Raw genomic sequence first — 13,470 nt, forward strand, 5'->3', positions numbered from 1 at the left:
AGCAAGTGATAGTAAAAGTATGTATTTTTTTGATGTTAGGCGACTTTAGAGAGCTGCCACGCTTCGTTCTATTTAATATGATCGATTTTAATAATTCTGATTACATGCGTATACCTTTTAAATCATAAAGTAAGATAAGTAGTACACTTCATGTATTTCATAATATATGGATGATAGGTACTTTTATCATCAGGTAAAATCGGTTTTAAGAAAGTTGCAGGCGCTGTTGCATAATAGCATACATAAAATTGCATACATAGTAAACAATGCAACTGATTTTTATTTTACTTTCAGTAATATTATATTATGTGTCCAAATAACCCTTTGGCCTTTTCACGTACCTAAAACATGGTTTTGTATGTAGTAAAATAACATCAACTTATTTTATTACAGAGATCTTTAATAAATATATAGGCTTCTAACGTTGGTACCAACCCTATATTTCAATAACATCTTTATTGCATTGAAATCTGTTATGAAAATAAATAAATTGCAATCTCACTTTACAAATATAACAACAGTATTGGCGACCATATCTATATTTAGTCCAGGCTTCAGACAGATAACAGGATACAGTAGAGCAAATAATATATATATGCAGTTTGGATATAAAAACAAATTTGCCAAGGGTGGGAACGCATATATTCCGGTTGAACTACATACCTATTTAATTCCCTATGACCTAACTTCAACGTGTCAGACTTTTCAGACTGCGATGTATTAATGTAGTGTATATGATCTAATTATCGTTATTAAATTCGGTTTCTTATGCTGCATTTGTGATTCGCAACTCGCGTATCGACGTTACCCTTCTTTTCAAAGTTATGTTGCGTAGTTGCGTACTTATTAAAAAATGTCTAATTACTAGCTGACCCGGCAAACGTTGTGTTGCCATATAAATAAAAACGTTAAGGGTGAATAACCCTAATCACTTAGGGTTAGCCGATTCTCAAACCTATTGTATATGCATATAAAAATTTGGTGAAAATCGGTAAAGCCGTTTCGGAGGAGTACGGTAACTAACATTGTGACACGAGAATTTTAAATAAGACATGTTTTAACGATGAAAGAAAAATATCGTAACATTCTTTACATTATTAAGATCCCTAAAACATACCGTTATAAAAGGTGTATACCAATCTCTTCTCTTCTTTAGCCCGTCGCCATCCATACCTGGATGAAGTTCTTTTCACCACTATTCCACACTAAGTCTTGCGCTGTTTTTATCTAACCTCTTCTCGCCACCATCTCGACTCTGTTATCTTCAAGGTTCATCTTTCCACCAGTAGACGTCTTGGTGCTCTGCGCATCACCTTTTTAATGTAGCGTTGCTGATGCAGTAAGGCAATAATTGGACAATAATTGGCTGTTGAAGATCATGCATGGATAATACATTGATATGAATGAGTCATTAGAAACTTACACCTCGCTAGACAGGCCCTTGATTTTTAAAGTTATGTGTGTATTACAAATTAATTATCACTTGTTTAAATGGCGAACGTAAACATCATGAGAAACGCTGCATGTCTGAGAAATAAAGAAAATAATCTCAATAATGCGTGAAGTCTTTCAATTGTCTCTTGGCCAGAGGGTGGACTATTGCCTAAATCTGTCGGGCTAAGAGGAGACCCGTGTCCAGCAGTAATTGGTAAGTGATGATGGCGTATGGGTAGTAAACTAGGTTATAAATACAAAATAATAAGTCCCGTCTGAGGATTATCAGTGTTTGTGCATTCCCTAGACATCAATCGGTAAGCGCAGACATCAGATAATTCGCCTAATCTAAATCGACCTCGGATTTCGCGAATCGCACTTGACTGACCAGATTATCAAAATTGATAGTGAGTGATACGTATGCATAAATAATGTGACTTAATAGCCGCAATAACGGAGTTATGAGATTCTAGAAAAGATTCTAGAAAGTGGCAACCCCACCAGCTCAGGGTTTGATCGAGGAGAAACTATGACGCCTATTCTTAATGCGAAGACTTTTTGCCTTTTGGTAGATGGGTGTGGATTCCGGTTAAGTTTGATATGAGGCGGTCATCCTGGTTTTCAGAAATGGCAAAGCATCTCTCTAGCGGACTATCGCTCCTGATCCTGGGAGGCCCCCAAAGATCGTCAGCGAAAACAAAAGTCGCCGGAGTCATACAATCACTGTAATACGTATTTGTCGGCGATAAAGTCATTTGTACACATTTGTCATTTTTAACCGACTTCAAAAAGGAGGAGGTTATCAATTCGGCCGGTATCTTTTTTTTTTTTTTTTGTAACGTCTAATCATTGAATGAAATCAAGTTGTTATAACCGAGGGCCTCATTTAATTTTTCCGCCCCAAAATTTCCCTCCGACGATCTTAGTTTGGCACTGACGCATCTGTGAGCGACTTTAGTTTACTCCTGTTCCATGTGAGTTGGTTAGATGTCCATAGCATATGCTCAGTTGTTCGTTCAATCTTATAAATAAAAATCTGTGGGTAATTAGTTTCGAATGCTTAAGATTTTGTGGCGATAAATAATATAAAGCAGCTGAAACGATAAGATGTGATTTCCATCTAATGATGCATGAAGTGATTGAGTACTTTTTGGTCCATATAATTGTTTTCTGATTTGTTTTTAATTATCAAATTCAACCAGTACAGCCAATTATACAGATAAATGTACTGCTTTCTAAAAACCTATTTCAGTAACTTCTGTTTTAGTAGGTATACTTACAATTACCTAGTAAAATATTACTAGTGCAACTTATAAAGAACTATTAAATGTACAATCTCAGGAGTGGTAATGTACTTGTGATCGGCTTCAGGTACTTCTGTTCCTAAGGAGTTGGTAACAGGTGTATTTACAACCCCGTGACTTACTGCAAATCTTATAAAAAATATTAAAAAAAACATTTTTCGTATTCCAAGTTTTGACTTTGAATACAAAGTTTTGATTTGATCAAAATCGGGGAATTCCGGTTAGTCGCTCTAGACATATTGAGTGACAGCTGGGTTTTGGAGATTAGTCAAATAACTTTGCCGAAACGTCGCGGGGTTTCACCTGTCTAAGATAAGAAAAGAATTCATTTATCGATTAGCCAACTTTAGTCAAGGTTCACCTTGAGATTTCCATTGCAGGCCGTTAATCATTATATTTCCTTTTTGTCCTTAGACTATTTTTTGTCCCTTATTAATAACTTATCTATGTTAATCTACGACATGCCAAAATTTGATTGTATATTTTAAAGGTGGTAGGAACCCTGTGGTTCGACTCCAGCGGCACCACCGCTACTCCTATTTCTGCCCAAAAAAGGAGTGTTGAGTGCTGCTGTATTATGGTTTGAAGGGTGTGGTAAGGGAGACATACTTTTGGGATGCATATCAGCTTAGCCCTCAGGGGTAGCGGCGCATCTATAGCTGATCTCAGGTAGGAACCTAATCATATTTGTTGATTACAGATGTTTATGGGCGACAGTAGCCACTTACCATCAGGTGGACTGCATGCTCGTCTGCTACTCATAAATTATATATTACTTGATTAACAATATTTATCGAATATTATTTATATAATTTATTCGATTATGATTAATAGGATAACAAATTTTATCGAAATTTGTTATCCTATTAATCATAATTTATTATTAGCCATCAATGTGTCTTCTAAGTTGTGGCGTAGTGTATATGCTTGTATCATTGCGATTATTTTAATGTCCTTTAATTAATTATCGAGCTCTTATCAGCTTTAAGGAAAGTCCCTCTACTTCGTATTAATAAATCTGAACTAATAACGAATGTATAATCCTTTAATACTTGCTCATAAGTAATTATGGATTGGATTTTAGTGGCTTCCCCTTTTGGTTTTTTAAGACACTTTTTTAAGTGTATAATTATGGTAGGCTGGCAGAACTCTTCCTTCGAGGCTTGACTCTGGCTGCTGACACTCTGTCTCTTAAATATGTACTAGAAATAATAGTCGTCAGTAATTAAAAGTGTTTGGTTTGCATGGTTTTGCTATTTTAAATGCATCTGTCGCCAACATCAGTGATCAGTACCCTTACCATGAGTTTTCAAAACATCCCACAATTTTACATTATGTTTACTTGCATGCTCGTTCGCTATTTCAATATTATAAAAAAATGTAATCATCGACTCCTTCGTCGTCCTGTAAAATTGCTGGGCCGTCATAATGTGACTCTATCACTGACCCTACCAATTTCTATAATTTATAACTAATACGTAGATGCTGACGATACCTAAAAGTATATAATAATTCGCTAAAACATCTCATATCACGCTAAATGCTACAATCACGGAACAGAAAAAACTTTACACTCTACAATGCACACGCATTAATATTAGCTACTTAATAATAGATGGCGCTGTTACTGTGTTCGTAGAACATTGTTGGAGTTTACATCGTACATGCTTGGCTCCCAATTGTTGCATATGGAAATTGGCAAAAATTTGATATTTTATAGGGAAAGATTGATTATTAATAAATTAGTAACAGTAATTTGTAGAATATGTACCATATATCTATTATGTAGGCAGGTAGGAATATCTAATCCCATCTGGGGTTGATTACAGATGTCCATGGGCGGCAGTAGCCATTTACCATCAGGTGGACTGCATGCCCGTCTGCTACTTCTATATTATAAAAAAAAACCTTAAAAGTGTACCTAAGAAGTAAGGACCTTTGTCTTTACACTTACACGTGTCCTTGATTAATTATATAGATACGAAAATATAATCTCAATAACATTAAGGTATTATTACGTACGAAGGATTATTTTATCTATGTCCTGTTTTAAATCCTTTATCGAATTGGACCACGTGACCTGACTGACGCATAATAAAATATCATCAAAGAAAATAACTATTATATAACTTTTTCTTTTAATTTTATTTGATAAAGTAATTTAGTGACTATATCACTTCTGTATTTATATCGATATTGTAGATATTGAAATTGTAACAAAAATCTGCATTTCATAATTCCTTGAAATTATAAAAATTGTGTCATTTACCTACTAGCTAACTTTATGGTATCGCTTTAAGTTCTTGGTGTTATAATTATTCAAGTTCCTCATTTTTGCGAAATGTGCCAAATTAAGAATAACCTAAAAAATAATCCTGCAGCCTTTTTGATGACTTAAATCTAAATATATATAACTCAAAGATGACTGACTGACATAGTGATCTATCAACGCACAGCCTTAACCACTGGACGGATCGGGCTGAAATTTGGCAAGCAGATACATGTTATGACGTAGGCATCCGCTAAGAAAGGATTTTGATCAATTCTACCCGCAAGGGGATAAAATAGGGGATGAAAAAATTACTTCGTAACACGAGCGAAGCCGCGGGCAAATGCTCGTTTGAATATAATTGTGAAATTCTCTGTGGATATTTTCAAGATTTTCATTTCCCAAAAGGTGGCAGCCCTGCTACCAAGTGTCCTTAGAAGCGTAAGGACACTCGTCCTTACTTACACGTGTCCTTAATTAGATAGATACGACATAATCGCCTTAATATAAGTAGGTAATTTACAATGAAAAAATATTTTATTATGTCCTTTCTTAATCCTTTATCAATATGGACTACGTGACCGGTCGACTGTCGCACATTAAAATGACCTATGTCCAAAAAATACATAATAACGTCATAAATCGCGAAGAACTCAGAGTTAATTGTTTGAAGGTGGTAGAACACTTTGTGGTTCGACTCCGGCGGCACCACCGCCACACCTATTTCTACCTAATAACAGCAGTGTTAGCCGCTGCTGTAGGTAAGGGAGACAGAGTTTTCTGAGGTGTTCCAGCTTAGTCCTCAGGGGTAGCGGCGCATCTGTAGCCGACCTCAGGTAGGAATATCTAATCTTATCTGGGGTTGATTACAAATGCCCATGGGCGGCAGTACTTACCATCAGGTGGACTGCATGCTCGTCTGCTACTCCTATATTTAAAAAAAAAGTTAATTCTATTAAACCTGCATGATGTATACCAAAGTGTACTTAGCGTGGTGGACATTAGAACTCTTAATCGTATTTTTATCTTCTGAGTCGCTTCTTCATTGCTGAATGTCGTGTCGTCTGTGGTGGTCTACTGAGCAGGTGAGCTGCAAATTTCGCCAAAGTGCTCGGTCTTCTGCTTCTCTTAGGCATTCTGTGACAGACATCTTAGTGAAGTCCTTGATCTGGTCAGACCATCTTGTTGGCGATCTGCCTCGAGGTCTTTTACCTTCCACTTTCCCAACAATCATGATCTTCTCCAGGCAGTCGTCTTCCCGTCGTGCTATATGGCCATGGTAAAAAAATACACATGGCGACGAAATTGTACATTTAGTATCTTTACTATATAAGCTTACACGTAGTAAGGGTTGGCCGCAAGGGCGGCTGAAAAGGGCGTTGTTCAGAGGGCAAATGTTGCTGAAAACATAAGATAAATAAATTATGTTTTCTTTTTTTTATAATATGAAAATAGTAGACTAGCATGCAGTTCATCTGATGAAGTGGCTACAGTTTCCCATGGACATGTAATCAACCCCAGTTAAGATGAGATTCCTGCCTGAGGTCGGGCACTGAGGCTTAAGCTGAAGAATTGAAGATGAAGCTTCATCTGAGGATTAAGCTGAAATACCTCGGAAAAGTACTCCTCCCTTAAAATTTAAGCTAAGGGCACTCATAATTCGCTCTGATGTTGCATGTACCATGAGACTAGAATAACAACTTTTTCTTACTTCCTATGAATTACGTAGAGGTTATAATGTATTATAAATATTTTAATTATTTTGAATTTGTTATAATGAAAATATGAATTTTGAATTTAAAAATTAGATTGTTTAACCTACATATATATTTTTGTAAGCCACTCAGTGGTAGAATAAGCGATCATCCAAAATTGTTTTCACATCCAACAGCCATTATATGTTACCACCTTATTCACATCTAAACTGATTTGATTTGATTTGATTTGATTTGATAATCATCAACACGTAGGTAATAGCTGACATAGTTTTAAAAGCTGTTGAGTTTTAATTTCAGGGTGGTAGTAACGCGTCCACCCATGGACACCTGTAATCAACTCCATATTAAATTACAGTACCTACCACCGGTGGTATGGACACGGCTGCGTTGCTATCCTAGAGAAATAAATTCCACACATATCAATCTTCTTACCATGACCACCATGAACATGAACCATCTTACCATGAGTTTTTACGTTTTGACAAATATGACTGTTTTGGTATTTGTTTATGTATTTGCTCATACAATTTCCAATCAGCGCCCCTAGCGGATTGTATCAGAACTGTAGTGTCAGTAACGTGACATTAAATGTCTAAATTGACAAAATGGCGCTTTACGTTTTGTCTCTCTTTTTTGCGAACATATGAGGCAGTCAAAATGACTTGAGCACTTATTTATTGTTACGTTTACTCAGTCCACTGAAGCAAACGGAACAGAATAATGTATTGAGTAAACGTAACGTAAAGTTGTGGGATGTTTTGAAAACTCATGGTAAGGGTACTGGACACCGTTGTTATAAGGCTTCTTTGTTATAACAACAATAGGCGTGGCTGTAGTGCTTTCGTAGTCGAATCACAAAGAGTTCTACCAAGTTTACCCGATGTCTACCTACGCTGTACCACAGATTAAGAAATAGTCCCCACGTGTTGAACTAAATTAATTTATTGCGCAGTAAATAATTTGACCGTGTTATGATCAAAATTACGTAGCGTTTTTGATTATTACATCTTTAGCTTGTATTTTCCCATACGTAAACAACATATGCATCGACAATTTTATCCATTAAGTCATGGACATTACGGGGATTAAGGATTGCAATAAATAAGTCCCTCTAAAATTACCTATGAAATGGATTTATGGCTGAAATAAAAACCGCTATCAATATTAGACAGTATACCTACTTTATATCGCTGAATCATATCAGCGATACGGGTATATATACTGTCGGTCTCCCGATACTTTCTCATACGTTCATGGACACGGCAATCGTGTACGATATGAAGTTTGGTTCAACCGACGACTTATGTAATACCGTTTTTGTTATCCGCCTCCTGTCTATATACATTATATTAAGGGGATACACCTATAGGTAGACTGTAGGACGAAGATCCATCCTGAAAGGGAAAGGTATGTCTGATTTGTTTATTAAAAAGTCCTGGCACTTTTCATAATTGACTCCATTTTAAATCCTGAAAACTTTTCCTATGTTTGATGAACTCCATATCAACTACCGCCATCTAGCGTACATTTTCTGATGTCTGCGCGGCAGCCATTACAGTTTTTCTGTGACGGGAACTTTAGATCATTTATTTATTACATATTGTCTTTTATGTTACGTCATATTTTTATCAGCATTATATATTTCAATACTATATAAACGTTAAATACTTATACAAACGTTAAAGAATAACAAGATAAAACATATCTTGTTATTATTTAACTTAATTTTATTAATATTTTTGATACAATACAGCTTTATAAGAATTTAATAGTTTTAATTTATAAAAATAGCTTATGGTTTTTTTAATAATGCAACTTAATTACAAGATAAAATATTATTATAAGCCCTTTTTTATGTGATGATGATTTTTTGAATGACGTCAAAAATCAAAACAAACTGCAAACCGAAACAGCTTAGATTGGTTTGTTTAGTAAATAAATATAAAGATAACACTGTTATCGACCTTAATACTCTATATCACAATAATGGTAATATATATTAGATTTATGTAACTACCACTGATAATATCTGTCATGTATTTATTCATAATGAGATATTCGATCGAAATTTTATCTATACTACTTTTAGTCTAGTGGTCGAAATATAAACATTTTGGAAAGAGATAAAATGATAAAGTCATTTTATGTATAATAAAAAATCAGATACTGTATATATATTTCTGTATGTATGTAAGTATGTTTGTAAGATTCAAAAGTAGTCAATAGATAGACTTGAATTAAAAAAATATATATTTTTATCAAAATTTTGTATACGTTTGATAGCAAAGTGCCCAAGGGACTGGGAATTCCTATAATTCTAGGCTGTACTGGCGTGCGATCAGATTTAGCTAATACATAATGCGTAAACTAGACAAACATTTTTAGAGTTCAGGGAATTTAACATAGCTTATAACATTCCATTCCATACTGCATTTCCGACAGTTATCCAATATTTGAATAAGTCATACCTAAATATAATAAACTTTTGCATGGATTATTCTTTACGATTATCCTTTTATAAATGTGATAGGATTTAGCGATAACGTTAATATTTAAAATCATCAGCTGATAACATATAAGTAGGTATATTCGTCTGACTTTGATAAATAAGATAATCTATATAATGAGGTAATACCTACATAATTAAGAGATATGTATATATATTATTTATTTTGATTGAAAGAATTATAGGTGAATAAACACGAGTATAAATAGGGTTCAATCGCTTAATTAATTTCGTTTTGTATTTTTAGTTTTCAGCTCAAATTTATGCAATAGCAAAAAGTTTGTTTTTTTCATTTACACTATAAATATTATCATGAGATACAACTTCTATCGGAAGCTAGATTATAAAATCAAGATAATATCTGAAAACAAAAATTATATAAACTTAGATAATAGGAAATATTTAACAAATGCAATTAAGGATTAAAATTATTAGATTGCTTGAATGTTAATAATTGTTTAATTGATTTTATTATTTTTCTTTACAGATTTTCATTATACCTAGAGATAAAGTTGTGTAATATTACGTACAGCGGTGAAAGAAAGTATATCAGAAAATAAATTTAGGAAAATGGTTGGAAATGAATGTAACAATGTTCAAAGCGACAGGCAGATCGAAGATCATTTAAGAGAAGATAGCAACAAATTTAACACACTCAAATCGGAAAAGAATTTAAATAATGATCTAGCACTATATTTTAGTGTAAATGAAAAAAATAGGAGTAATAGTCAAGACTCAACGCTAGTAGTTAAGTTCAAGGGTGTAGATGATAAGGATAGAATATGTTCAGAAGTACCAGAGAAGAAGCTGCCTCCAATTCCTGATGGTGGATGGGGTTGGGTTGTGGTATTCGCTGCATTCCTAACGTCAGCATGTTCTGACGGCTTAGCATATTCATTTGGTATCTTGCATGAAGAATTTATTAACTATTTTGGAGAATCACAAGCGAAGACATCATGGATCGGCAGTCTTTTTATAGCAGTACCTTTAATATCTGGGCCTATTATGAGTGCCTTAGTAGACAGATTTGGATGCAGAAAAATGACAATGTTAGCTAGCCTCGTATCAACATGCGGTTTCTTGTTAGCTGCTATAAGTAACTCAGTTGAACTTTTATGCGTAACATTGGGCATCATTAGCGGTCTCGCGATGGGCGTCCTGTATGTGACCTCTGTAGTTGCAGTGGCCTTTTGGTTCGATAAAAGAAGAACGTTAGCAGTATCGCTCGCATCTTGTGGAATCGGATTTGGAACAGTCGTATACTCACCTTTAACTAATTTCTTTCTTCAAATTTTTGATTGGAGAAACACCTTAGTTTTACTCTCGGGAACTATTTTAAATATGTGTATTTGTGGAGCTTTAATGAGAGATCCAGACTGGGTAATAATTAAGGATAAACGAGAAAAGAAAAGGAAGAAGGCGAAAAAATCCAAACTAAGGAAGTCATCAAGTATTGGAACAATTTCGGTTAAATCTATGGGTGGTGAATCGATCGTCTTAGGATTAAATGAACTTAATGAATTAGTGAAAAGTGGGCACAGTCCTGAATATATTTTATCTATTTTAACATCGGCTGTGGCTGAATCGAAAGAGCTCGAGGCAACTACGCAAATGAATGCTGAACTTTCACACAAAAGGAATAATTCAAATGTCGATTTGCCCACATTTATAAATCAAAAAGAAGAGGTATTTATCTTGCATCTTTAAAACTATTTTATAAATATCACTCAATTGTATTTTAAATCAAAACTAAGTAATTGTTAAATTTATTTTTTACAGATCCATCCAGAAGTAATGGAAAATATAATGGCAAATAAGACCCTTTACAGTATCATACTGCAAAACTATCCTCATTTAATCTCTCGTAGAACATCTGATGTGAATTTTGGTATTGGTACATCGAGTAGAAATTCAAATGATTCTGGTATATACCCGCCATCACTAGAAACTATAAGCCCACAATCAACACTCAAGTATAAAAACTTAGACTTTGACCAAAAATCTATTCCTAGAGATTTAAACAACAATTTGGTATGCCTTGAAGAGAATAAAATTGATAAGATGGGTATAATAGATTTACCTGTATATAGAAATCCGGTCGTACACAGACGAGCTTTGATGAATATTCCTCAGAACAGATTACGATCTAACTCGTTACCTGACATTTACAAGAACTCTACCGCATCAGTATGGTCAAAATCTGATGAAGAAAAGGTATGTTTTTATTATTAATATTCATATTCATTGTATATTTTACTTTCATTTTAATCAGTTTATTACTAACTTCGAGTTTGTAAGTAATTGAAAAAAATAATAAATGCTAAGTATAACAAGATTGATAATAATATTACAGAGATAAACCACAAAATTATATTTATTAGAATACTATTTAATGTTCTTACGTTATTTTTAGAAATGGTATGATCCGGTGGTGAAAATGCTGAAGAAAAATTTCAACTTCAAGTTGTTTACCGAATTCCATTTCCTAATGTTCAATATTACGGCGGTTCTCATGTCGGTGTGGTCCATCATACCTTTCTTCTTCCTCAAGTCTTACATGTCAGACCTTGAGATGGAAGGTGGCGCTTTAGTCATCAGCATCATTGGTATAGCTAGCGGCGTTGGAATTGTAAGTTTTGATTTAATTAATCATTTTAAATGTGAATGACATAAATTAATAAATAATTAAGTGTTCGTTGCAAATACATAGAACAAAATTATGAAAATGAATGTACCATCAATTTGAAATTAATTTTATGGGTTCTAGTTTGTCCTCTACATTGATCCTTTTAAATATTATTAATTTTATGAATGAATAAGTCTAATCCAATAATTTTAATTTGCAGGTAGCTCTTGGTTGGTTCGGGGACAAACCCTGGTACAATGTGACCAAAGCTTATGCTGTTTGTCTAGTCTTATGTGGAGTGTCGGTGGCTGCCTATCCCTTCGTGATCACCAACTTCCCACTATTGATCGTCGTGTCTATAGGCTTCGGCGTAACCTTTGCCAGTTCATACTCCTACACGCCAGCGATTCTGATCGAGCTGGTGCCAATTGATCACTTTACAACAGGCTATGGGATGGTCTTGCTGAGTCAAGGCATCGGCAATCTGATTGGACCTCCGATTGGTGGTAAGTTTTTGTAGAATATAACAGTTATTTTTTGACAAACGAAGTTCTGAAAAAGGTCTTCACCATAATGTGGAGAGATAAGTGCACAGCAGTGAAAAAATAACTGTTCAAATCTTTTTCCTTTTAATCTGTTAATTACAAATGAATATTACTTAAATTGTTTCATTAGTTTTATTAGTGTTAGTTTGATCAATTTGAACTCTCTTGAAATGTTAAACTACATAGATTTTAATAATTCTAGAAACAATTTTAAGCTAATTATCCTTCTTTCTCTGCAGGTCTTCTCTTCGACATATCTGAAAGCTGGGATTTAACATTTTACGTGGGAGGAGGATTTCTGGTAATCTCTGGACTGTGTGTGGCTACCATCGCGTATATAAAGAATGTAAGGATAATTGGCAAGGAACCCTTGCTGTTGGAGGTGGAAAAACTAAAAAATCAGGGCGCAGCCAACAATGTGTGAAATTCGCAATAACATGACATAGCAGTTATTTATTTGATATATAAGATAAGACAATTATATGGTTATAAGAAGGACGGAGGAAAATGATAATTTGAACATTCTCATTTTTATGGCACAATGATATCAATGATACCAAAAGATAATAATGATAACTTTGCTAAGAATTTTATAACATGAAATGTCCATTACTTAGCGATTGTGACAAAATATAAATGAAGTCCGTAAAATAGAAGCTATAGATATATGTCATGATTTTCATCATCTGATAAATATAATACATGCATTTAATTAAAATACAATAGTTAAGTAAACATTTGCAAAGTAGAAGATCAAACATTATTGCACGCTTATGGAATCATGTTATCGTGTCACTCATCTCAAGACTAGTTCCGAAAGATCTACAATAATAATATTATAATAAGTTAAGGTATTTTGTAAGAATTTTGGTAATTATTGTATTATTTAAGTTAAATATTTCAATAAAATTTTATAAGAAAAATCTGTGTCTTCTTTATCATAACGAGGATGTAGGTACTCGAGAAAGGTTTTCGGTAGAGTCGTCTGTGATAAAATTTATTTTCTGTCACGTAGACTTATATACGATAAATAAACAATAAAAGGTTTTATAACTCTTCACTTACAGG

At 34.0% G+C, this 13,470-nt stretch overlaps 1 protein-coding gene across 1 annotated transcript; it reads left to right on the forward strand.

The window, feature by feature from the left end:
• The first annotated feature begins 9,801 nt into the window (after window positions 1-9,801).
• On the forward strand, window positions 9,802-13,012 carry LOC140749202 (monocarboxylate transporter 9-like). The gene is made up of 5 exons (XM_073082250.1): window positions 9,802-10,917; window positions 11,011-11,445; window positions 11,645-11,860; window positions 12,078-12,363; window positions 12,642-13,012. The coding sequence occupies exons 1-5, from the start codon at window positions 9,802-9,804 to the stop codon at window positions 12,824-12,826; spliced, it is 2,238 nt and encodes a 745-aa protein (XP_072938351.1). The 3' UTR covers window positions 12,827-13,012.
• Window positions 13,013-13,470: the final 458 nt, after the last annotated feature.

Source organism: Epargyreus clarus, unplaced genomic scaffold (genome assembly GCF_041222505.1).
Source record: "Epargyreus clarus isolate Ecla_fem2 unplaced genomic scaffold, WU_Ecla_fem_2.2 ptg000017l, whole genome shotgun sequence".
Taxonomy (NCBI): Eukaryota; Metazoa; Arthropoda; class Insecta; order Lepidoptera; family Hesperiidae; genus Epargyreus; species Epargyreus clarus.

What these genes read in the sequence shown, in the direction of transcription:
- LOC140749202 (XM_073082250.1), top strand. Translation starts at nt 9,802, where the DNA reads ATGGTTGGAAATGAATGTAACAATGTTCAAAGCGACAGGCAGATCGAA. An exon ending in CAAAATCTGATGAAGAAAAG is followed by an intron (nt 11,446 to 11,644) that starts GTATGTTTTTAT and finishes CGTTATTTTTAG; the next exon opens with AAATGGTATGATCCGGTGGT. An exon ending in TAGCTAGCGGCGTTGGAATT is followed by an intron (nt 11,861 to 12,077) that starts GTAAGTTTTGAT and finishes TTTAATTTGCAG; the next exon opens with GTAGCTCTTGGTTGGTTCGG.